We start from the raw sequence: 20,626 nt of genomic DNA, 5'->3' as shown, positions 1-20,626 counted from the left end.
TGAAACTCTTCGACAACTAAGATAAAACATACAGAGAGCCAGGTCAGAAGCATCCACAGCACCTTGGCTCTTTAGTTCCCTCATTCCTCATGTCGATCTGGTTCTGGAGTATCATGAGCCTTGACTTTGCCTGTGTGTTTCCGGATTCGTAGGAAATCGTGTACCACCAGAGCGCCAAAAACGTGTTTTTCGACGTTCCACACCCGGTTTCAATGAATTCGGCCACTGAGAATGCAGCCTGCGAGTGGCCTCTTACTGCAGCCTTCAGCGCCCAGAAAAACGATTCCTTCAGATTCGGCTGCACGGCTTCCTCAACTCCTGTAAACAGGATTCTGGAGTATATCATCTGGGCATCTATCTGCCCAAGGAGAGATGCTCTTCTGTACCACTCGACTGCAACCGGAAGGTTCTTGTCTTGCATCAGCTCTCCAAGCTCGTAGCATCTTGCCACCCTGTACTGGCAGTTTGGGCAGTCGAGCTCCGCCCCCCTCAAATACATTCTAAATGCGTACTCGTCGTCTGGCTGGATTTCGCTAGGTGCCGTGCTGGACTCATAAGTCTGTGCCAGGTCGTAGTATGGATATGGGTACTCCTTGCTGGCCTTCCTTGCAGCAAGCTTCAGGTAGAACAGCCCGCTTTGCAGATCCTTCTTGCTCCCTATGTCTCCATTGATAAGGATGGACCCATATGCATGCATCCCGACGACAAATCCTAGTTTGGCAGAGCATCTGTAGAAGTCCAGGGCGTGCCTGTGGTTCCTGGGCTTTCCAATGCCCTTTTCAAGGCACTGGCCCATCCTAAATGTCCCCACCGGATGATTCTGCCTGGCTGCAGAAGAGTAGTAGCCTATTGCCATCCTTCCATCCTTGCGAAGCCCAAACAGCCCAAACTCATATCCAAGCCCCATGTATGTCTGTGCTTCTGACAGCGTGGAGTCGTAAGGATGTGACTTCTCACTGCTGCTTATTGTCTTGGAAAGGAACTCGAGGCATTTCTTGTTGAACTCCTTCATGGCATCCTGGTTCTCTTCCTGAGCTGCCAGAGGGTCTTCGCCAACCGAAAACAAGTGTCTATAGGAATCGTTGTCATCTTCGACAAACCTCATGTACTCGTTAAGGAAGCCAAAGACATCGCTAATGGATCCAGACTGAAATGTCTTCTTGAACTCCAGCTTCAATGCTTTGTTCAGTCTTCCAAACAGCGAGTTCATACCGTGGGAGCATGTGTAGAAGGCATCTTAAGATGTATGGAATGCACTAATCGAACATCTCTCTCTCCATTTTAACTAATTTGTCTTCCAGCCACTCAATAGAATCTCGAGTCCACTTTGGGAAATTAAGAATATTTCGATCAACCTTGTTATGAATATTTGGCTTCGCGTCTCCTGCACGTACTAATACACCCAGCAGCGGGGCGATTATCGAGTCTTGTTCTCTGCCGAGGCTGTAATTATCTAGAGCAATGCGTCTGGGCCCATGGATTCATTGGCAAGATAGGTTTGTGTGGAATGCTGCCGGGTTTGGCACATCCTGTTGCGGACCTGAGGAACTCTGTACACACAATGGTTTGTCTCTGTGCAAGATAATTGGTTTGCTGACTTGAAACGACAGGGGAAGCTGGGGATATAAGCAAGAGATGGAGATGGCTCAATGGAACAAGGAAACGGGCATGCGACAGCTTCCATTGACCATCCACACGACGTCGGAGATGGCGAGCATTGCTCCTTGTCTCCGCTGGTCTACGGATTCTCATATTCCCCGAGCGAAGACCGGATCATCGAATACTTGGACAGCATGTCGGACAACCAAGCTCCGGAGTCGCACATTGCAGCATCACATCGCGGATATGCTCTCGAAGAAAGGAGGGCCATTGTATTGGATCCATATCCCATTGGCAGGATATCAAGAGGGAAAGTAGATGTCAGCTATGGATTTTTTAACGAATATTTGTACGAGAGCCATGAGCATGGGCCCAGCAAGCTTCTGAAGGCCCATAGAGTCATGTGCGGGTTTGAGATATACTCGCTCGGACAGGGTGATGAGGAGAAGGTGGGATGCCTGAGGTCGAATCTGTTCGGAACGAAGTACATTCTCTATCAAGGCGAGAAGGCAGTTTTGGAGATCAAATATGCCACATCGATATTTAAAAGACGAGGGCCAAGATCGTTCTCTGTGCTGTTCACGGGGATATCGGGATCGTCGTTGAAGGAGCCTGTTGTGATGAGGAACAAGGAGCCCTACTACAATGCGGAAACCAACAGTTACTCCCTAAACTTCAACGGACGAGTAACTACGCCCTCTGTGAAGAACTTCCAGCTTATCCATCCTCTCGAGCCAACATATGTGACATTGACATTTGGGAAGATCTCGAGGTTCAAGTACATACTTGACTACACATATCCCTGGTCTGGGGTGCAGGCATTTGCAATAGCGCTTGCGGCCCTGGACTACAAGGTTGGATGCGACTGAGTCCTGAGCTTTGTCTGGTAGATGTGTGTAAGAATAAACAATCCTTGCTAAGCTACTGTTTTTGGTGGATAAAATATATTTCCGGCAATGCCTGAATTGTCTTGAATGAAAAGAGTTGATGGAAGAGAAATGGAGAGAAGGCTCAGCTTTGTACTAAAGGGAAGAGATTCCCGGTGGGACGGGTCGTGTCCGGTCGAGTGCTCGAGGGTTTTTGTGGTTGGGGGCCACAGGGCGGTTCTGTCTGGCACCGTGCTATTTCTCGACGAAAAGAAACTCGAGGAGGATGTCATTTATCTAAGCAAGGACGGAGCAAGGATTGTTGCAACAAAGTGCAACGAGATTGTTATCCTGGACATCTCCGAGTCTACCATCAAAAGGGTGGAGACGAAGTCTCAGATAAGAAGAGGAGAGGTGTGGAACGAGTATTTAGGGATATTGCTCGAAGATGGGCGGCTGGAGGTGTTTAAGGATGGAAAGTACATGCATGAGGAGAAGGATGTAAGGGACTTTCTCCTTCCAGACTCTCTTGTCACCCTGGATGGGAAGTTCATGAGCCACGAGAATGTAAGGAGGATTTTGAGAAGTGCCGATGGGAGTGGGATCATAGTTGTGAGTGATGAAAAACTAGTCCTCGGGGACAACGAGGTTGAGAACATGCTCCACAGAGGAGACATGGAGTACGATAGGGGCATCGCGCCATGCTACTACCACTGCAACTTCCATGGGGTGAATCTGCTGGCATCAAGCAACTCCTCTAGGTTTCTGCTTCTTGGAGGTGATCTTCATGAGTTGGAGCTGGACGAGGAGATAAAGCTGCTGGGTCTGAGAACTGACGAGGAATTCAACGTCAGGTATCTAACTGGAATGGACCATTCTGGAAGATATGTGTATCTTATTGATGAAGATGGGGTTCTAAGCAAGTTTGAGGCCTGTGGAATAGAAGGCGAAAGGGAAACGGAAGAGGACATTGAGTTTACAGAGAAAAGGTACTCGATTTCAAGGGAAGAAGGGCTGATAAGTACTAACGGGGGGAATGAGGGTCTACTTGCTGAGCCGATGGGGAAAAAGAAATCGCTTTCCTCTCTGGCTGGCCTACTAGATTCTGTCGAGGAGGATAATGTCTCTATGGAAGACAACAGGACCCAGGGCGATGAAAATGCTTCCTGCACGGAGTTGACTGGAGACGGCCGAGTGGATGCACTGGTCGAAAGAATTGCCTCGCAGATAGATGAAATCACCAAGGACTTCGAGGGAATCAAGGTCGAGAAGAAGGCTTTCCGTATGTACAGATACAATGCAAACGATCTGTCATTGTCTGTCGAGCAGGCATACAAGAACATCATGAGGCTTGAGAGATACAGGTCGATAGGGGACGAAATGGCTGAACAGCTTTCTATGATGCTCAACAGCCTTGAGGTTTACGAAGGGATTGATGAGGAAAGCATAAGAAATGCAGTGAGATATGTTGACAGCGCAATAGAGGGCATTTCGAAGGGCCGAAGAAGAAGGGTTGTTCATTACACAAAGCCACTGCTCTACGGGATCGGCAAGGTAGGGGGTGTCGATCTGGGACTGGACAGGAAAACCGTTGAAGTACAAAAGACACTAACAGACGCTGATTGCATAGAAATGAAGATGGACAATGACACTCTGGACGAAGGCTTTACGCATCACTTTAATCTTAACCAGGCATCTATAGAGAGTGCACCTGAGGAAAAAGGGGAAAGGCCCCCAAGCAAGCAGGAGGATGCTTCTCCGGAAAGAATGGAGGATGGAAAGGAGGGATCCAATGAAATCCGCTCGAGCACAGGCGCTACCTCGCCTGTGGAAAGGACCTATCCTTCCTTAAATACACACCCTGTACGGCAGACTAACATCTTTGGACAAACTGTATCCAAAAACGATCCTGTACAGTTTGGAGGCCTATTCAGCAGCTCTTCTCCATCCAACATTTTTCAGTCGATAACCAACAACCCCCCACAAGTTCCACAGGCTCTGGAAAAGAAAGAAGAGGACCCTAGTCAATCGGTTCCAAATGCATTTTCGAGGTTTGCAAACAGCAGAAGCCTATTCAAATAAACCATTTAGGGCAAGGAATATCTTTTGGGGACTCTACAAGGCGTCGCCTGTAAATCAGCCGAAGTGAGTTTAATTTTCAGGTTTGTTCTCCTTTATTGGCTTTCCTGCCTTAATTATTTCATCAACCAGCAATAGGCTTGTGGCAACAACAGCAGAGTTGGAGATCACTGCAGATACCACCGAGGAGTTATCAACAACACGCTCGCACTCCCCTCCTCTGAGTATCCTTGTAAGCTCTTCCTGTATGTCTTTCCCGGAATTCCTCAGTAGAGCCTTGATCATACTAAGAAAAGCATTCTCCATGATCTTGTATCCAATGACATCTCTGTCGGAAACACTATCCATCCTCTCTCTAATATGGAGGACTAGAGACCTATAAAGGGAATAACCACCTTCAATGTATGTCTTGTTCTTCAGAGACACATACATGCTCTTCAGGGCTCCTCTGATCCCAGACTCCATTCGAGACATCTCGTGCTGGCTGTTTCCCCTGATCAGAATTGTGCAAGAGCCCTTGAATGGCGTTCCCTCAATGAAGGTAAACATCTCGTCGCCAATCTTCCTGACACTCACTCTCTGGCAGTATCCTAAAGCCTTTTCGCTGAGTTGCCCAACCTGTGTAATCAGACTTCCACCACACATTTTCACGAGCCTTTCCAGATTCCTCCTCTTTGCTCTTCTCAGAGCAAGAATCCCAGACTCTGCAAACACCTCCAGCGAGTACGGGTCAATCCCCTTCTCCGTCACCACTATCAGGTTTTTCCCATGGCTTTCTTTGATCCTCCTTCCAAACTCGGCTATTGCCCTCGACCTCTGCAGGATAAATTCCCTCTCCCGAACAGCAAGCTCGTCCCTTTGCCCTGCAGTGCTGTAGCAGAACTCTGCATTTATCTCGGGCTTCTCATACTCAAGCGACATGTTGGTTATCAGGACACAGACATCCTCCAGACTGGTAGGCATTGCGTAGTGTCGCCCTCCATGGTCAAGCACAAGCCCGTCCACGTACATGGTTTCAGACACATCCCCTTCCTGCATCTTAATAACCTCTACCATATTCATGTCAAAAAACTGTGATTGAGTGGCATTCTCAACGGCCTGTACTAGTATCCGAGACAGCCTTGTGGCCGTTTCCTCGTCGACCTTGGTCCTGATGATACTATACCCCATTCTACAGAGTGTGTCCTCTTCAAACGGCCTTTCCAGCGCCTTGAGATAGCTCATAAGGTCGTTGAGGCATGACTGGAGAGAGGAGCATATCCGGGGAATTGGCACCCCGTTGTTAAAATGCCGGAAAGCGTCGCCAAAGATCTCGCAGCACAGGACAATCAGGCTGCATGCCCCATCTCCAAACGTGGTATACATTGACGTTGCTGCCCTTGTGATGATGATAGATGTAGGGTGTGTGAACTGAATCTCCTTGCACAGAGTGTTGCCGTCCTTTGCTATCCGAAGCGTTTGCCCAGGGGATATCAGCGCCTTGTAGCTCCCAAATGGCCCCATGCTTGACGAGAACAGCGTCGAAAGTGTTGTGGCCGTGCTGTTGTTGATTCGAATTGCCTGCCCAAATTGCGTAACCTGAGCCTCAGAGTGCGTGGAATTCATTGGGGTAAATTTTTGTCGGTGGATAACAACAGAAGACAGGGAGATGAGCTTTAAGCAGACCTAGAAAAATCACGCGTTGCCGTCAAAGCACAACTGGGCCGGCTTCGGCTGTCCAAGGCTCCGACGGCCAAAGGCATCATCAAGAGAGAAGAGATACTACTCTAATAGGATACTTAACTGTTTTACAAGGAAAATAAAACGGCAGGTCTACTTGATGCAATGAGTAGGAAAGAAAGCAAGGCACCCAGAACAAGAATGACAGCAGGGCAGACCAGGGTCTTGATGTCCTTCTTCAAGGATAATCCGTTTCCCTCCACAACTGCCAGGGAGAAGTTGTCAAAAGTCTTGGGTGTTGGCCCACGGACAGTCCAGATCTGGTTCCAGAACCAGAGGCAGAAGGCCAGAGGTCAGGCCAAGGTGTCCGACAGAGAGGAAGGGCCCAGAGCCTGTACCGGCAGCGAATGTCTTGGGAAGCTGTGCATCCTGGCGTGCGCAGCAATCAGTAGGATGGAAGAAGAGGCCGCCTGGAATCTTGGGCACTAGAGTGCAGAAACATGTCCAATGGAATAGATCAGTAGAAAGAACAGCCCCAAATGAAAAAGCCGCTATCTGGCTATGGAAGCTCACATCCTAATATTGCAGTCATAAAGTATTGGGGAAAAGCAGATACAATAAACAACATGCCCTCCAGCCGATCCATCTCATTTCCCTTAACAAACTTCTTGACTGAAACTGTTGTCGAGCATTCTCTGGAAGAAGACAGGTTTTATCTGAACGGCAAAATGCTTCCCATTGGCGAGAAAATGGGTCGGGCTGTGGAGATATTCAGGAAGAAGTCTGGAGATGATAGGCCAGTCTGCATCAGATCATTCAGCAACTTCCCGCACTCCTGTGGACTCGCCTCCTCGGCATCCGGGCTTGCAGCACTTGTACTGGCTTTGAATGACTTTTACGGCCTAGACATGCCGGAAGAAGAGTTGTGTATTGCTGCAAGGATTGGGTCTGGAAGCGCCGGAAGAAGCATATCCACGGGGATCCACCTGTTTGACGGGATGTCTGTTGAGAGGCTCCCCTCGTGGAAAGAGGTCCGGATCCTCTCCATCATCCTGTCAGGGGACTGCAAGAAGACAGGAAGCACCGAGGGAATGATAAGGACAAAAGAGACAAGCAACTTCTACCAGGAGAGGCTGGCTAGAATTGAAAGAAAGATCAAAGCCATGGTTCAGTATATTTCTCAGAAAGACTTCGACGGGTTTGCCCATCTCACAATGAGGGAGTCCAATGAGCTCCATGCCATCCTCATGGAGACATATCCCCCAATTAGATACATCAGAGACGACGGATTCAAGGTCATCGAGATGTGCCACGAGTTCAACAGGGACAGGACAAGGGTTGCCTACACGTTTGATGCTGGCCCAAACCCATTCCTAATAACCTTGGAACAGCACCTCCATGCGGTAGAAGACTTCTTCAAAGCCTACGAGCTGGTTCCGTGCAACTATTAGATCTCTCAAGGACAAGTCCTCAAAGACAACCTTAGAATTCCAACAGGAACCCAAATCCGTGAGTGCATCCAGACTTATTAACCTCAGCATTAATGTTGAATGACAGCCCCTCAGTTAGCTTCTCGGCAAGGCAGAAGCTTAGAGACATGTTGCTGCTCACACTTGCCTTTGCCTGGGCTTTTGGTGTTGATAGCCTGCATCCTATGGCTGCACTTGGAGGGCAGGTCCTCGGAAGCTGCACCTCGGCACCCATATCAAAGAACTTTCCAAGCCTACGATAGTAGTTGAGGGTCAAGGCAGTAAACTGCTGCAAACCCACAGAGAAAATCCCGCTGCTGTGTTCATACCTTCCACAAACGGAAATCCCAAGCTCTGAGTCGGCACCTATGATTTCTGCACCAAGGCTCAGAGTTCCAAACTGCTGGAGGGTGTTGGCAACGTACACCATGCCAGTGCCCTTTATTGCAGGGCTTATCAACTTCAGTCCAAGATTATTGACTCTGCTCCTCATCTCCAGCTCGACCTGGCTGAACACCTCCTTTCTGCCTGTAATTATCGTGTGGACCCTTGTGGCAAGATTCCCAGACATGTTCATGGCCTTGAGCCGCAGGCTGTTTTCATGATCCACGCTGATTTGCACAAGAGAGTTCCCCAGGCTAAGTGTTCCAAACGTCTGGCTGACGTGAGCATTTCCATCAAGGATGTCAACCCTCGACACCTGGAAAAACGGAGCGAGCGTCTTCGTTACCTCTGTTTTCACGCCGCTGCATGTCTGGGGCGTGATTATTTCGCTCGCTTCCGAATTATATGTGTCAAATGTAGATGCTATCTCCCTTCCAAAACAGGCTCTCCTGATCTTTCCAAGGACACTGGGAATCCATTGCATCCCATGGCAAAATTTTCGCAATTAAATCCAAACCCTCAAACCTTGTTCTGAGCCTTGTGTAGCCACAGGACAGTATGAATAAGAGCTGGTAAGATTTATTTCTAGATTCCATACTTCCTCCGGCAATACTCCTCAACCTTGAGGTAGAACTCATTGCTGTTGGAAAACTCCTTAAGATCGCTCAAAAGCATCCTCTTCATGTCGGGATGGTTGTATTCCTCTCCCTTGATCTTTTCCTCCAAAAAGCTTATGACTTCGAGGTAGCTAAACCCAGCGCTCGTCAGTGCTCTTCCTAGCTTTTTCCCCTTGGCCATCTTGGAGCATAGAATATCTCCAACTATGTTACAGTCCATTGCAGGCCCGGAGGCCTTGACAGCCCCCAGGAACTCCACGGCTGAGTCAAAGTCTCCGCTCATCCCCTCCTCCCACAGCTCCCTGATGACTGCCTTGTCTGTATAGCTGGATATCCCAATGATCTTGAGGGCAAGCTCAGGATACTTGTATGCATAGTCGTTGAACAGTTCGTCTGCAGATAGAAGGTTGTTGCTGATCACCGGGTCAACCCTCCCCCTCCTTAGAATCTCAGCTTGAATGTCAGCAAGCTCCAACCTAAGCTTGACCTCGTTGAACAGATGTGTGTTGACCGACACACTCAGCGCCGTTCTTAGAAGATCGATCTTGGTTTCCAAAGACACAGGCTTGTTGTCGGCCAGCTCCAGCAGAGACTGTGTCCCCTTGACCTTGTCATTTCTGTAAACACAATACTTCCAGTGGAGCTCAAACACCCGAGGGTCGCTAGATGACATCGCCTTTTCCTTCAAAAACTTCTCGAGGAACGGAACAGATATCTTGATCACGTCGTTGAGGCCCATGGCGCTGGGCTTATCGCAGCAGCTGCATTCATTCCTAAGTCCGTTCTCCTTCAGGATGTCGATCAACGCCTCAAACAGCGCATACAGAAAATCCTCTCGGGGATCCTCTAATGCAAGATTCAGGGCCCCAGCACACCTGACACTCTTCTTCAGGATCTCAACCCCGTACTCAAAGTCGAAGTTGAAGTTCTCCCTGATAAGTGTCGTACTTCCGTAGTAGAAGCCAAACTCGTTGTACTTCGCAACAAGGCTTTCGTTGTATTGCACATTCTTAAGGTTATTCAGAGACTCAAGCAGGACCTCCCGCGACGGCCTCTTGTTCAGCATCTCAAGCCCCCTTTGATAGTAGACCTCCTCCATGGGGAGAAACAAGGGACACCGAGCACTGAGAGTCTTTATCAGAGGCTCAACACTCTGGTTGACCTTGAACATTTCGAGAATGGACTTGAGAGTTCTCTTCTTAAATCCCTCGCTGTCTTCAAGAAGAACATACCCTAAAGACCTTCCTTCAAGGCTGACCGAGTACTCGTACAGCACATTCATATAAAAGCATGTCTGCAGAAACTCATCTATAAAGTCATACCCCGCCCGTAGGTGCTTGGCCTTGATCTTGCCTCGGATATTCTTCATCTTGCTCTGTATCCTCTCGAGGTATATGTTCCTTTCCCCATTCAGAATGTCCTCAAACGGAATGTTCAGGATCGGTACCGCCAGTCTGTACAGATACAGGAACAATGCAGAGAGCTGGATGTCCTCGTTCTTCAGGCAGAGATACTCCAGCCTCCCCACATCCTCGTTGCTTGCGAGGAGCTCATAGTACAACACCAGTGTCTCCCTCTCCCCATAGCTCTTGTATATACTGAAGATTTCCTCAGACCTGCAGCTCAAAAGAAACTTCTCGACAGTCTGGATTTCATACACAAAGATCTTTTTGTTTCCCAGGAGAAGAACAGTCCTGCCGTCAATCCCAATGAGCTCTATGTCGTCCTTCATCACCACCACCTCATAGCTTTCAGAGCTTTTCAGTTTGTCGAAGTTGCAGATCTGGTCCTCGTTCAAAGAAATCGTCGTCACAATGCTTCCGTCATACCGCCCGTTTCTTGCCATGCAGAGCCTTCTCCCTGACGTGCACACCCTCATCTCCTTGATCTCCGTCATGTCCCCAATATTCGGCGATCTCTTCGTCATCACAAGCCTGTCGTTCTCGTAAAAGTCTCTTGATCCGTCGTTTTGCATCAGATAGAAAAACACCGAGTCCTCCTTCTCATCCACCACCTGGACGTCAACATATTCTCTGCACAGCACAACGTCCCTGATCTTATACATCCCTCCTTCGATGTTGTAGATGGCTGCATTTCTATCCAGGGAAACCATAAAGCTCTTCCCTATGCTCAGGGCCCTAACCGCAGACTTCTTTCTCTTCAGCACAGATGGAACCAGGCTGGACAGGATCGATGAGCTTGGGTCATAGACGTGCATTATCTTGAACGACCACGAATCAACGCTCTTGTAAACAACCTGGTACACCCCTCCGTTCTCGCATCCAATGAATACGTCTCCATTCTCCACTGCTGCACATCTCACACTGCTTGGAGAAGATGCCACAAAGTCGGTGTTAACCAGGCAGAATGTATCCTTCTCAACCCCGTAGATCATCACCTGCTTCTCGGTTGCAACAAACAGGCAGTGGGATATCCTTTCGTTGAAGATCCCCGCCCTGGGAACAAAAACCATCACTTCCAGGACCTCAGAGGAAAATGTTCCTATCTCCTCCTCTTCGTTGCTCTCGTACTTCCAGATGACCAGGTTCTTGCCATTGGAAAACCACAGCGCACCCATGACAGGAAGTATCCCAGATCTTTTATACTCAATCCTCGGAATGCTCATCTCCCTTCTCTTCACCATCATCTTCTGGACTGCATATGTCTGGTCCGACCCCGTGTAAATGTCTCTTATTAAGGGAAGCTTGCGCTCCTCATACCTTTTCGCCTCAATAAGGCTCGGATGCTTCGTTTCCATTTTTAAGGGCATTCCCGTCCAATGCAAAATTAAGAGACTGCCAAGAACATAATACCCCATGCCTTCCACTCCTCCTACTCCAGGGCCTTCTTGCCGCATACACCAAGCGTAAGACTCATCCTGTGTGCCAATCCCCCAAACTCGTAGTAGGGAATATTGGCCTCGCAAACCACAAACCCGACAGACTTGTACAGGCCAATGGCCTCAGCATTGGACGCTCGCACATGGAGATCTATCTCACACGCCTCTTTTCCCTCCAGCTCCGCTCTTATGGACTCCACCGAAAGATTAATAAGCCTCCTTCCGATCCCGCGCCTTCTGAAGGCTCCATCCACACAGATAGAGTAGATCTGGCCCCTGCCCCTGTCCGCAAAGGCAACAGCCTCAGAATATCCTACGATTTTTCCGCCAAGGTCTGCAACAAAAGAAGTCCCATACGACGTTGACAAGGTGCTCAGAAAGGTGCCCAGCAGGAAGTTCTCTGTGGAGTTCCTAATGTTCAGGTGCTGAACCTCGAGCAGATCCTTGAACCTCATGCCCCTGAACACAACACCAACCGTTCGTTCTGCATGTTCCATACCCCTGCAACACCGGAGGATACATACGGCCTCCTGCGGCATGAGGTAAAAATTCTTTGTGAGCCCTTCTCATGAACAATCGAGTCTTGATCATTGGGCTTGACCAGAACAAGAGGGATCTTCCAGAGATCACCCCCGATAACTCCTTGTCCAGGGACGGCCTATGCATTGTGCAGCTGAAGACTAGCCAGCAGGTCAGTCTTCTTCTTAGGAGGCTGGGGACTCTTCCTCGCGTCAGGGCCTACTCCCTGAAGGAGTTTTACAGCATAATAGAAACGGAGGACAAAGAGTATGTACCGCTGAAAAGGCTGGAGCCCAAGGAATTTATTGATTTCCAGTTTTCTGGATGTGAGGAGTTTGTGGTTCTCAACAACGGTGTCCTTTCGCTGTCTGAGCAGAAGAACAAGGAGTTTGAGGAGATAGGGACATTCCGTGGAGTTAGCAAGTGTACGGCTAGCAGCGATGGGATATTTGTATGCTTTTTCATAGGTAATGCTGTTGAGATCAGGACGGGAAGGCGTCTTGACGTGTTCAGCAGGATTGCTCTTGAAGACGAGGTGACGGGTGTAACGTTCAGCCCAGACAACAAGTTCGTCATGATTTCCACAAGGAAGGAAACTGGTGTATGGGACACATTCAAGAACGAATGCATCGTCAGAGAGCAAGGAGGTCAGAGGAATGCCATGTTTGATGGAGACCGAGTTTACTTCCTGAATAAGAACAAGGCCTTTTCACTTCCATCGGGGAAGGAGATCGAGCCTGACGCAGAGCTTGCCGTTGTCCGTGACGTCAGGCGCCATGGGGACCAGAGGATAGAGTTCAGCGATGGCAGGGTGCAGAGAATTAGGTATAGCATAGGAGAACACAAGCTCTCAAAGACACATGCGAATATCGAGGAGATTAAGTTCTACTTTTCCGATAAAAGATGCTTTGCATTGCTGACAAAGAGCATACAGAAGAAAAAGGTTCAGTTTGTGGAGTCATATGGGGCAGACGGAATAACTCTTACACAGCTTGAGGGATGCGCTGAGCAGATGGAGGTGTCAGACAAGATGTTTGCCATTGTCGATTCGACGCAGGCTCTTCTGTTCTACAGCAGAGACAAGTTTGGATTTAACGTGACAAAGGAGATCAAGAAAGAGGACGACGTGCTCATTGCCTTGTGTGGAGAGGTGTGCTGTGTCTACGACTCTGACACAGGAAACATAGAATTCTACGACAACGGCGAGCTAAGGAGTGCTTACACTCACCAGTCGTGCACAGAGATTGCATGGTCACACAGTGGACTCTATGTTGCCTCGATATCTGCTGGAGACTGCTCTAGTGGGCTAGTCCAGATGTTCAACAGAAATGGAAGGCTTCTTTGGAAAAAGGTGTTCAACAAGCTCGCTTTATTGATGTGGAGGCCCTTCGTGCGTATTTCTGAAGAGGAGAAGGCAAAGGCCATGGAGCAGTTTGAAGGATCTACCACCGATGACACAGGTGAGGAGGAAGAGTGCACAACAGACATAGACGGGCTTCTTTCCAAGTGGAAAAGTTACCTCATTTCCAAGAAGCAGAGGGTCCTGTCATTGAAATAAACCATGTCATTTATTCTCAGCAGACTCGAGCCTACTGTAGTAGCTGTTAATCTCGTCTGTGGGGTACGGCGCCGATCCAACGACGTATCTAAATAGGTCCACGCAGGGAATCCATTGGCCATCCGATGAGATGCCTTTTGAATATCTTTGGCTGAAGTGTGTAAGAAGCAGGGTCCTCGACTGGGACATTTCGAAGATCTTAGCAGCCTCATCTATTGTTGAGTGGCCTGTGTGTGCAGCTCTTTCCTGCTGGTCTGAGGCAAACGTGGCCTCATGTATCATGACGTCGGAGTTGGAGGACATCATTCCGAACAAGGTTGAGGGCCTTGAGTCCCCGGAGTATGCCAGGACCGTGGTTCCATCCCGAACCCTTATTCCGCACGAGTCAGAGCAGTGGTCCACCCCGCAGATGGCAATCTCAAAGCCTGCATCAGACCTCAGCAAATAATCTTCAACATTGATGGTGTGCGAAGGGAAGTCCTGGGTCGGGGTGCCTATTTTGTCCCTGAAAACCCTCTCCAATCCCTTTGCATGATTTGTTTCTATGTACTCATGGCTCTTGGCACCGAAGTGCTCAACGAATGGTCTTATAGCCACCGGGGCAAAGATCTTTATCCTGTGGTCTAGCCTCTTTAGTACAGAAGCAATGCCCAGGACATGGTCTGCATGGGAGTGGGATATGAAGATTGCCCTGAGCTTCTTCAGAACATCGAGTTCTCCATAGGCCCTGTGTATCTGAAACAGGGCATCCTCTCCACAGTCAAGCATAATGGCAGCACTGTCCGACTCATATAGTATGCTAGATACGTTTCTGTACTTGGACGGAATGGCGCATCCGGTCCCAAGGAACAATATGGCCTTGTTCTTGTGCCCTCTGCTACATGGGATGTGCTCTCTGTGGCCTGCAGGAATGTGGGAAAAACATCTTGAACTCTTTCTGTATACAAGGGAGTCGCAGCTCTGGACACTCTGTGCGGATTCTAGTGGTGAGTGCATGTGCTGCTCAGCAGGAAGCGGGAGCAGGAAGTCTTTGTGTACTGAGTTCAGGCCTATCTGAATGCCATAGAGAGACTCATACTCTACAAAGTGGTTGTCCTCCAAAAGAAAAAAATGTCCGTCGAGAGATGAGGAGAGGAACTGTGCTGCATCTCTTTGAAAGCAGAAGAAATATCTGGGAGCTCTTCTCCTTATTCTCTCCAGGAGACCTTGGTAGTTTCCAGAGGAGTAGACGATGGCAATGGTTCCGATGTCTATATCGTCTTCCATATACTCGCCTCCACCATATGTTTTTCCGTTGCACTCTACGCTTTCTCTTCTTGTGAGCCTGGAGTATAGATGCTTTGGAATGTCCTTTGGAATCTTGTCGACCAGGAGCCTTCCTCTAATTGGCCTGATACTTAGGATGAAGCAGGACTCTTTTTTTCCTACGGCTTCTGGAAGCACATTTTCAATTGTCTCCACTCTGACAAGCCCGTCTGCATAGCTTTCCATGTAGTTAATTCTCAGGCCCATTGGATCCGCAAACCTACTTGCAGAAGCCATGATCTCTTGGAGCCCTGGGCTGCATATGATGTCCAGACTTTCCTTCTTTACGTCCCGCAGGGTTAGATACGTTCCTACAAGGGGAGGGACTGACTCCTCGGACGAGACAAAGATTGCCGAGATCTTGCTAATGCTGATACTGGATTCGATGCAGTATCTTTGGAAACCCTCAAAAAGATTAAACAGATATCTCCTGTTGTCTATCGTCAATATGAGGGACTTCCCACTCCTTGTTGCCAGATACTTGAGTTCGATCATGTTTCTGGGTCTATCACGGGGAGGAAATCTTTTATTTGGACCCATGGTGCCGCCGGCCCCAGCAGCGGATGACGGCGTGTTTCGGAATGGTGCTTTTTGACAAACAAGAAATGGCTTGTGCAAAATGAAGTGGAGAACCCTTTCAGCCGTCGGGGTTTGGTGGATATGGATGGCAAGGACTGCAGCCATGGCCAAAGAGCCGGTGGATAATGCCGAGGCGGACCTGCTCATAGAAGTTGCATTTATAAGCCTTGAGAGGATAGCGATAAAGCTCGACAGGCTGATATGGAGGCTCCTGAAAATGAAAAAAGATGGGCCGGAACATGCAGACGGCGCTATGGAGGCCCATGCTAAGAGGATGTTTGGAATCCCTATCAAGACGGAGAAGCAGTGGAAAAGGCTTGCGGAAAAAGTCAAGAGGAAGGAAAGGAGGAGAGACATGAAGCACTGGAAAGAACATTCTATACACAGAAAGGTGGTGCATTAAATCTTAGAGCTTTATTTCATTCCTGTCGATCCAAATCCAAGGCAACCCCGCTCTGTCAGGTCCAGGGACTCCACAAGGTCTATCTCACAGCTTAGCACAGGAACAAACACAAGCTGTGCTATGCGGCTGGATTCCTCGTATTCAAAGACTTCTCTTCCGTTGTTAACAAGTGTAATCACCAGCTCCTTGTCTTCTCCCGGATGCACACATGTTTCCACCACCTCTATCCAATTTCTCAGAGCAAGCCCCGACCGCCCAAATACTAGCCCCACAACCGACTGGGGAACGTCCCATGCCAGCCCTGTTCGCACAGACTTCCTCCCGTTTGGCGGGATTCTGCCCGACTCCACAGAATGGATGTCGTATCCGGCAGCACCCTCCGACTGCCTCTTCGGAATCTTAGCTCGGGGATTTATCTTACGGACTCTTATCTCACTGACTGTCATGAAGGGCTGTGGCTGTTATTTATTATTTGGCACCCACCCTAGTTTATGGACGGAAAAGTAGGCGCCAAGAAGTCGAACAGAGCGGCCATCGGGCAGCTACTACACGAGGAGAAGATAGCAAGGGTCCCGATTGAGAACATGTTTTACAAGGACCTTCCACCGCCATTTATATCGATAGTTGGGCCCTCTGGATGTGGAAAGAGCACACTGATGCGGTCGATGGTGAAGTATTTTACGCACCAACTGATAGATGAGCCTAGGGGGCCTGTGACGCTGTCCTCATCAAAAACAAGGAGGATCACGCTTTTTGAGTCGAGGTCCGACATCCACCAGTTCGTCGATGTGTCGAAGATATCCGATCTGGTTATTCTTACTATCAATGGGGCGTGTGGGCTGGAGATGGAGACGTTTGAGTTTCTCACCCTGCTGATATCCCATGGGCTGCCCAAGGTGCTGTGTGTTGTAACCAATGTTGACGGACGCAGCAATCCGAAGTACCTGAAATCGATCAAGAAGAGGATATGGGAGGAGATATGTCCTGGAATCAAGTTTTTCCATGTTGGAAAGGTTGAGCTTGGAAGATATACAGACCCCGACCTGGGGAAGCTCTGCAGGGCCGTTGGAGTGATGAAGTATAGGCCGATTGAATGGAAGTGTATGCATCCTCACGTTATTGTTGACAGGGTGGACGATGCATTTGTATATGGATATGTAAGGGGAGGGCTGATTCGGAAGGACATGGAGATCCACATTCCTGGGATTGGAGACAACAGGATGGCCGACGTGGAGGTTTTGATAGACCCTGTCCCTAGTCACGGAGAAAACAGGCTTTCGCTGAGATCAAAGATTCTATATTCACCAATGTCTGGGATTGGAGGAATCAAGAAGAAAGATGCCGGAGAGGAGAATAAGATGAAGATTGAGATGGACCCTGGGGTGGAGATCAAGATTTTCAAGGGAGGGAAGGCCATTGCCGAGGAGACTAGCAGGGATGAACTGAGCAGCACCTCGGACAAGGACAGCGATGAAAGTGAAGGGGGAGAAGAGTGCATTGAGGAGCAAGATGAGCCGAGTCTTGACTTTGAAGAGCTGAAGGAGATGACATCGAGCAGATTTCAGAAGGATGCAACGACTGAGGAGGAGCTTATTGAGAAGTTCAATAGAGGATATGAGGAGAAGGAAAAGGAAAAGGGCAACTTCTTGCTGCGAGAAAAGAGAAGGCTTGAGGAGGAGATGAAGAGAAGCGAGGAGACGATGGTTCCCGGCGTGGTTATTCCCGGAAGGTATGTCAAGGTTAGGTTATCGAGCCACATTCCATTATCTATTGATGAGAGCAACGTGATTGTTCTTGGGGGCTTTCTTGTGGCCGAGAAGGAAATGAACATTGTGCAGGGAAAGATTAAGAAGTACAAATGGTACAAGAAGATTCTGAAGACAAATGAGCCAGCCATCTTTTCTGTCGGGTGGAGGAGATTCCAGAGCATTCCTGTGTTCAGTATGAAAGATGCGACGCGGAACAGGATGATAAAGTATACTCCCGAGTCTATGCACTGTAACGTCTCGTTCTATGGACCTGTTGTGCCGGCGGGGACTGGGTTTTCTGTGTACAGCGAGAAGGGCGACTTCAGGGTTCTAGCGCTAGGGACGATAACGGATGTTAATGGAGATGCAAAGCTAGTGAAGAAGCTGAAGCTGGTTGGCTATCCCAAGCAGATTGTGCAGAACACGGTGTTTGTCCGTGATATGTTTACCTCTGACCTCGAGGTGCTGAAGTTCGAGGGGGCATCACTGAAAGCTGTGAGCGGGCTTAGAGGCCAAGTCAAGGGGCCGCACGGGAAGAACGGTGAGTACAGGGCTGTCTTTGAAGGGAAAATGCTGATGAGTGACATAATAACACTGAGGTGCTTTGTCCCTGTTGAGGTGCACAGAATTTTTATTCCTGTGGATAATCTGTTGGGGAAGTGGAGAGGGCTTCGAAGACTGCACGAGATAAGAGAGTCGCTGGGGCTTACTCATAGCTACGCTCCACAGAATGATTCTTCTAGCGAGGAAATGGGATATGGCGCTGAAGAGGACTACAGCCTTCCACGGGAGATCGAAAGCAAGCTTCCTCTTGACAAAAGAAGCATCGCTGTTGTCAGCAGAAGGATTGAGCTACCTGTTCCACCTGAGTGCAGGGAGAAGCACGAGATAAAGGATCGCATTGTGAAGGAAAGGATAAGAAAGGACCAGGAGGAGAAGGAGAGGATGGAAAGTCTCCAGCGAGCGAAGGAGGAAGAGATAGGGAAGAAAGAGAAGGAAAGAGAGCAGAGAATCAGAAAGACCATACATGATAACTACAAGGAGATGGCGAAGAAGAGACTCAAGAAAAAGAGGTAGTTTTACTACTTTACCTATTAAAGTGGCGATGTTTCAAGTTCTGTGCACCTTAAGCCTGTTCATATAGCTGTCTAGCTTTTCCTCGAATGCCTTCAGTTTTTCTATTAGGGAATCCTGATCTACTAAGTCCCTATCGAGGTACTCATGTATCTTGGCAATGTTGGCATTGTCGACCTCCTCACTGGGTGAGTCTCCGGACACGTTTTCCATCGAGACCAGGGAATCCAGGTCGCCAAGGTCGATGCTTGGGATTTCCTCCAGCTCCGGGATGGAGAGGGTGGTGGAGTCATCGTCGTCCATTGGGAAGGAGTATTTTTTCGGGCCAAGTTAAGGGGTGCAGAGGCCAATGTCTTTGCTGACGGTGAACGACAGATTGACGCTTGGAGACAAGTTCAAGGGGACTGTGAGGTATATCGGAAAGATAAAGTCTAAGGACGGGAAGTGGATAGGGCTGGAGCTGGATGATCCCGTGGGAGCTAATGATGGGAGTGTGAATGGAGTAAAGTACTTTCACTGCAAAGACAGGCATGGGATATTTATACGGTACGAGAAGATCCGAGGGGGCCTTGTCTGCGAATCCAAAGGCATGGATGGAGACGGCGAGGTACCTCAGGACAGAATTCACTTCTATGAGTCGAAGATAAGAAGGCTGGAGGAAACGATTGAGGCGCTTAAAAGCACTGAGAAAGAGGAAATAGTTGAACTCAGGAGAGAGAATGAGGAGATAAAGAAGATTATCCTTTCACTTCGGGAAAGAATAGGCTCTGAGGAGCCAGAAAGAAATGGATCGCTCTACTCTGAATTAAAGGAGTTTGTGAAGAACAGCAGAAGGCAGGTGTATGACATGGTTGAGCTTGTTTCTGACATAAGTGAGATTCTGAATAGAAATAGATCGATACAAAGGAGCTCTGTTCGGGAGTGCGAGAGACATAGGGTCATGTTCTTAGTCAACGGGATCATTGATGGGGTTCTTGACGAGAACGCAGGGGTGGTTGAGCGCCTTAGGAGGGAGTTTGTGAGTATAATGAAGAGCCATGGAATAAATGTTGAATAGCCAGAGATGTAAATTGAATAGTGTTTTGTTTAGTAGTTTTAGATCTTTGTGAACTGCGTGTCGATGTATGGGGCTTGAACAGCATGGGGGTTTCAGGCTGCAAGCATCATTGGTTTAGTGGTATAATGGCCGGTTGCCATCTGGCCGACCCGAGTTCGATTCTCGGATGATGCATTTTGTTCCCTGTACAGTTTTTAGAGCACTTTGTAAACCTAGATTTAATGTTCGCCAGCAGGTGTCTTCATCCAAATGCCATGGCTTCTCTTTTCCTACCCCTCAGGCGGACAGTCCCCAGCTTCTTCAGTACGCTCTCGCTTCCCTCCCCCATATACCCGCAGTAGAAGTCCTCCAGGAACTTGGCATCATGTGCACATCCAACAGCCTTTTCAAAAACATACAAATCAACAGCCTTGTCCTCGTCTTTTCGAGATATGTATGACAGACCAAAGTCGATTGCATATATTTTGCTTCCGTGTATAAAGTTCGATGTTGTTAGATCTCCGTGGATGATGTCCGCAATATGGAGCCTTGAGACAAGGGCCCCTAGGTCACGAAAGAGAGCCCCGGGGTTGTCGGAGCTGTCAATCATTTCCTTTAGAACAGTCCCTTCGACCTTCTCCATCACAATAGTGTCTCCATATGTGCTTATCAGTCTCGGAGCTGGTATTCCTAGCGCCTCAAGCTTCCTCAGGATTTTCGCCTCCCGCTTTGTTCTGCCGTTTATTATCTTTAGGTCAAGCGCCTCTATCCTGTAGGCCTTTCTTGCACGCTTCTTTACAACAGTCTCTCCGTCAGCCGAGATGATGGACTCTGCACCTTGGAAATGAAACCCCATTCGAAGGGACTTTCAGCATGAGGAATTATAACCATC

General features: G+C 48.7%; 17 protein-coding genes and 1 non-coding gene across 18 annotated transcripts; 9 read left to right on the top strand and 9 right to left on the bottom strand.

Annotated features, from left to right (window-relative positions):
- Positions 1–43: 43 nt before the first annotated feature.
- On the bottom strand, positions 44–1,210 carry ECU06_0540 (uncharacterized protein; the record flags this gene model as incomplete). Its single annotated transcript, NM_001041432.1, has 1 exon — positions 44–1,210. The coding sequence occupies one exon, from the start codon at positions 1,208–1,210 to the stop codon at positions 44–46; it is 1,167 nt and encodes a 388-aa protein (NP_585810.1).
- Positions 1,211–1,649: 439 nt separating this feature from the next.
- Positions 1,650–2,468, top strand: ECU06_0530 (uncharacterized protein; the record flags this gene model as incomplete). The annotated part of the gene is made up of 1 exon (NM_001041431.1): positions 1,650–2,468. The coding sequence occupies one exon, from the start codon at positions 1,650–1,652 to the stop codon at positions 2,466–2,468; it is 819 nt and encodes a 272-aa protein (NP_585809.1).
- A 105-nt stretch (positions 2,469–2,573) lies between these two features.
- Positions 2,574–4,547, top strand: ECU06_0520 (uncharacterized protein; the record flags this gene model as incomplete). Its single annotated transcript, NM_001041430.1, has 1 exon — positions 2,574–4,547. The coding sequence occupies one exon, from the start codon at positions 2,574–2,576 to the stop codon at positions 4,545–4,547; it is 1,974 nt and encodes a 657-aa protein (NP_585808.1).
- Positions 4,548–4,616: 69 nt separating this feature from the next.
- Positions 4,617–6,149, bottom strand: ECU06_0510 (uncharacterized protein; the record flags this gene model as incomplete). The annotated part of the gene is made up of 1 exon (NM_001041429.1): positions 4,617–6,149. The coding sequence occupies one exon, from the start codon at positions 6,147–6,149 to the stop codon at positions 4,617–4,619; it is 1,533 nt and encodes a 510-aa protein (NP_585807.1).
- Positions 6,150–6,368: 219 nt separating this feature from the next.
- ECU06_0500 (uncharacterized protein) lies at positions 6,369–6,692 on the top strand (the record flags this gene model as incomplete). Its single annotated transcript, NM_001041428.1, has 1 exon — positions 6,369–6,692. One exon carries the CDS (start codon positions 6,369–6,371, stop codon positions 6,690–6,692), a length of 324 nt encoding a protein of 107 aa, NP_585806.1.
- Positions 6,693–6,742: 50 nt separating this feature from the next.
- On the top strand, positions 6,743–7,654 carry ECU06_0490 (diphosphomevalonate decarboxylase MVD1; the record flags this gene model as incomplete). Its single annotated transcript, NM_001041427.1, has 1 exon — positions 6,743–7,654. One exon carries the CDS (start codon positions 6,743–6,745, stop codon positions 7,652–7,654), a length of 912 nt encoding a protein of 303 aa, NP_585805.1.
- A 31-nt stretch (positions 7,655–7,685) lies between these two features.
- Positions 7,686–8,540, bottom strand: ECU06_0480 (uncharacterized protein; the record flags this gene model as incomplete). Its single annotated transcript, NM_001041426.1, has 1 exon — positions 7,686–8,540. One exon carries the CDS (start codon positions 8,538–8,540, stop codon positions 7,686–7,688), a length of 855 nt encoding a protein of 284 aa, NP_585804.1.
- A 101-nt stretch (positions 8,541–8,641) lies between these two features.
- Positions 8,642–11,431, bottom strand: ECU06_0470 (uncharacterized protein; the record flags this gene model as incomplete). Its single annotated transcript, NM_001041425.2, has 1 exon — positions 8,642–11,431. One exon carries the CDS (start codon positions 11,429–11,431, stop codon positions 8,642–8,644), a length of 2,790 nt encoding a protein of 929 aa, NP_585803.2.
- A 74-nt stretch (positions 11,432–11,505) lies between these two features.
- On the bottom strand, positions 11,506–12,009 carry ECU06_0460 (N-acetyltransferase; the record flags this gene model as incomplete). The annotated part of the gene is made up of 1 exon (NM_001041424.2): positions 11,506–12,009. The coding sequence occupies one exon, from the start codon at positions 12,007–12,009 to the stop codon at positions 11,506–11,508; it is 504 nt and encodes a 167-aa protein (NP_585802.2).
- A 71-nt stretch (positions 12,010–12,080) lies between these two features.
- ECU06_0450 (uncharacterized protein) lies at positions 12,081–13,589 on the top strand (the record flags this gene model as incomplete). The annotated part of the gene is made up of 1 exon (NM_001041423.1): positions 12,081–13,589. One exon carries the CDS (start codon positions 12,081–12,083, stop codon positions 13,587–13,589), a length of 1,509 nt encoding a protein of 502 aa, NP_585801.1.
- Positions 13,590–13,595: 6 nt separating this feature from the next.
- On the bottom strand, positions 13,596–15,389 carry ECU06_0440 (uncharacterized protein; the record flags this gene model as incomplete). Its single annotated transcript, NM_001041422.2, has 1 exon — positions 13,596–15,389. The coding sequence occupies one exon, from the start codon at positions 15,387–15,389 to the stop codon at positions 13,596–13,598; it is 1,794 nt and encodes a 597-aa protein (NP_585800.2).
- Positions 15,390–15,513: 124 nt separating this feature from the next.
- On the top strand, positions 15,514–15,876 carry ECU06_0435 (uncharacterized protein; the record flags this gene model as incomplete). The annotated part of the gene is made up of 1 exon (NM_001415654.1): positions 15,514–15,876. The coding sequence occupies one exon, from the start codon at positions 15,514–15,516 to the stop codon at positions 15,874–15,876; it is 363 nt and encodes a 120-aa protein (NP_001402498.1).
- Positions 15,877–15,887: 11 nt separating this feature from the next.
- ECU06_0430 (dUTPase) lies at positions 15,888–16,322 on the bottom strand (the record flags this gene model as incomplete). Its single annotated transcript, NM_001041421.1, has 1 exon — positions 15,888–16,322. The coding sequence occupies one exon, from the start codon at positions 16,320–16,322 to the stop codon at positions 15,888–15,890; it is 435 nt and encodes a 144-aa protein (NP_585799.1).
- A 45-nt stretch (positions 16,323–16,367) lies between these two features.
- Positions 16,368–18,701, top strand: ECU06_0420 (uncharacterized protein; the record flags this gene model as incomplete). The annotated part of the gene is made up of 1 exon (NM_001041420.1): positions 16,368–18,701. The coding sequence occupies one exon, from the start codon at positions 16,368–16,370 to the stop codon at positions 18,699–18,701; it is 2,334 nt and encodes a 777-aa protein (NP_585798.1).
- A 33-nt stretch (positions 18,702–18,734) lies between these two features.
- On the bottom strand, positions 18,735–19,001 carry ECU06_0415 (uncharacterized protein; the record flags this gene model as incomplete). The annotated part of the gene is made up of 1 exon (NM_001415653.1): positions 18,735–19,001. One exon carries the CDS (start codon positions 18,999–19,001, stop codon positions 18,735–18,737), a length of 267 nt encoding a protein of 88 aa, NP_001402497.1.
- Positions 19,002–19,047: 46 nt separating this feature from the next.
- Positions 19,048–19,755, top strand: ECU06_0410 (uncharacterized protein; the record flags this gene model as incomplete). Its single annotated transcript, NM_001041419.1, has 1 exon — positions 19,048–19,755. The coding sequence occupies one exon, from the start codon at positions 19,048–19,050 to the stop codon at positions 19,753–19,755; it is 708 nt and encodes a 235-aa protein (NP_585797.1).
- A 103-nt stretch (positions 19,756–19,858) lies between these two features.
- ECU06_0405 lies at positions 19,859–19,929 on the top strand. Its single transcript has one exon. It is a non-coding gene; the product is annotated as a tRNA-Gly (tRNA).
- A 67-nt stretch (positions 19,930–19,996) lies between these two features.
- Positions 19,997–20,590, bottom strand: ECU06_0400 (uncharacterized protein; the record flags this gene model as incomplete). Its single annotated transcript, NM_001041418.1, has 1 exon — positions 19,997–20,590. One exon carries the CDS (start codon positions 20,588–20,590, stop codon positions 19,997–19,999), a length of 594 nt encoding a protein of 197 aa, NP_585796.1.
- Positions 20,591–20,626: the final 36 nt, after the last annotated feature.

The sequence above is a fragment of the Encephalitozoon cuniculi genome, chromosome VI (assembly GCF_000091225.2).
Source record: "Encephalitozoon cuniculi GB-M1 chromosome VI, complete sequence".
NCBI classification, from domain to species: Eukaryota; Fungi; Microsporidia; family Unikaryonidae; genus Encephalitozoon; species Encephalitozoon cuniculi.
The sequence above is the reverse complement of the archived record's forward strand: the minus strand, read 5'-3'. Positions and strand labels throughout refer to the sequence as shown.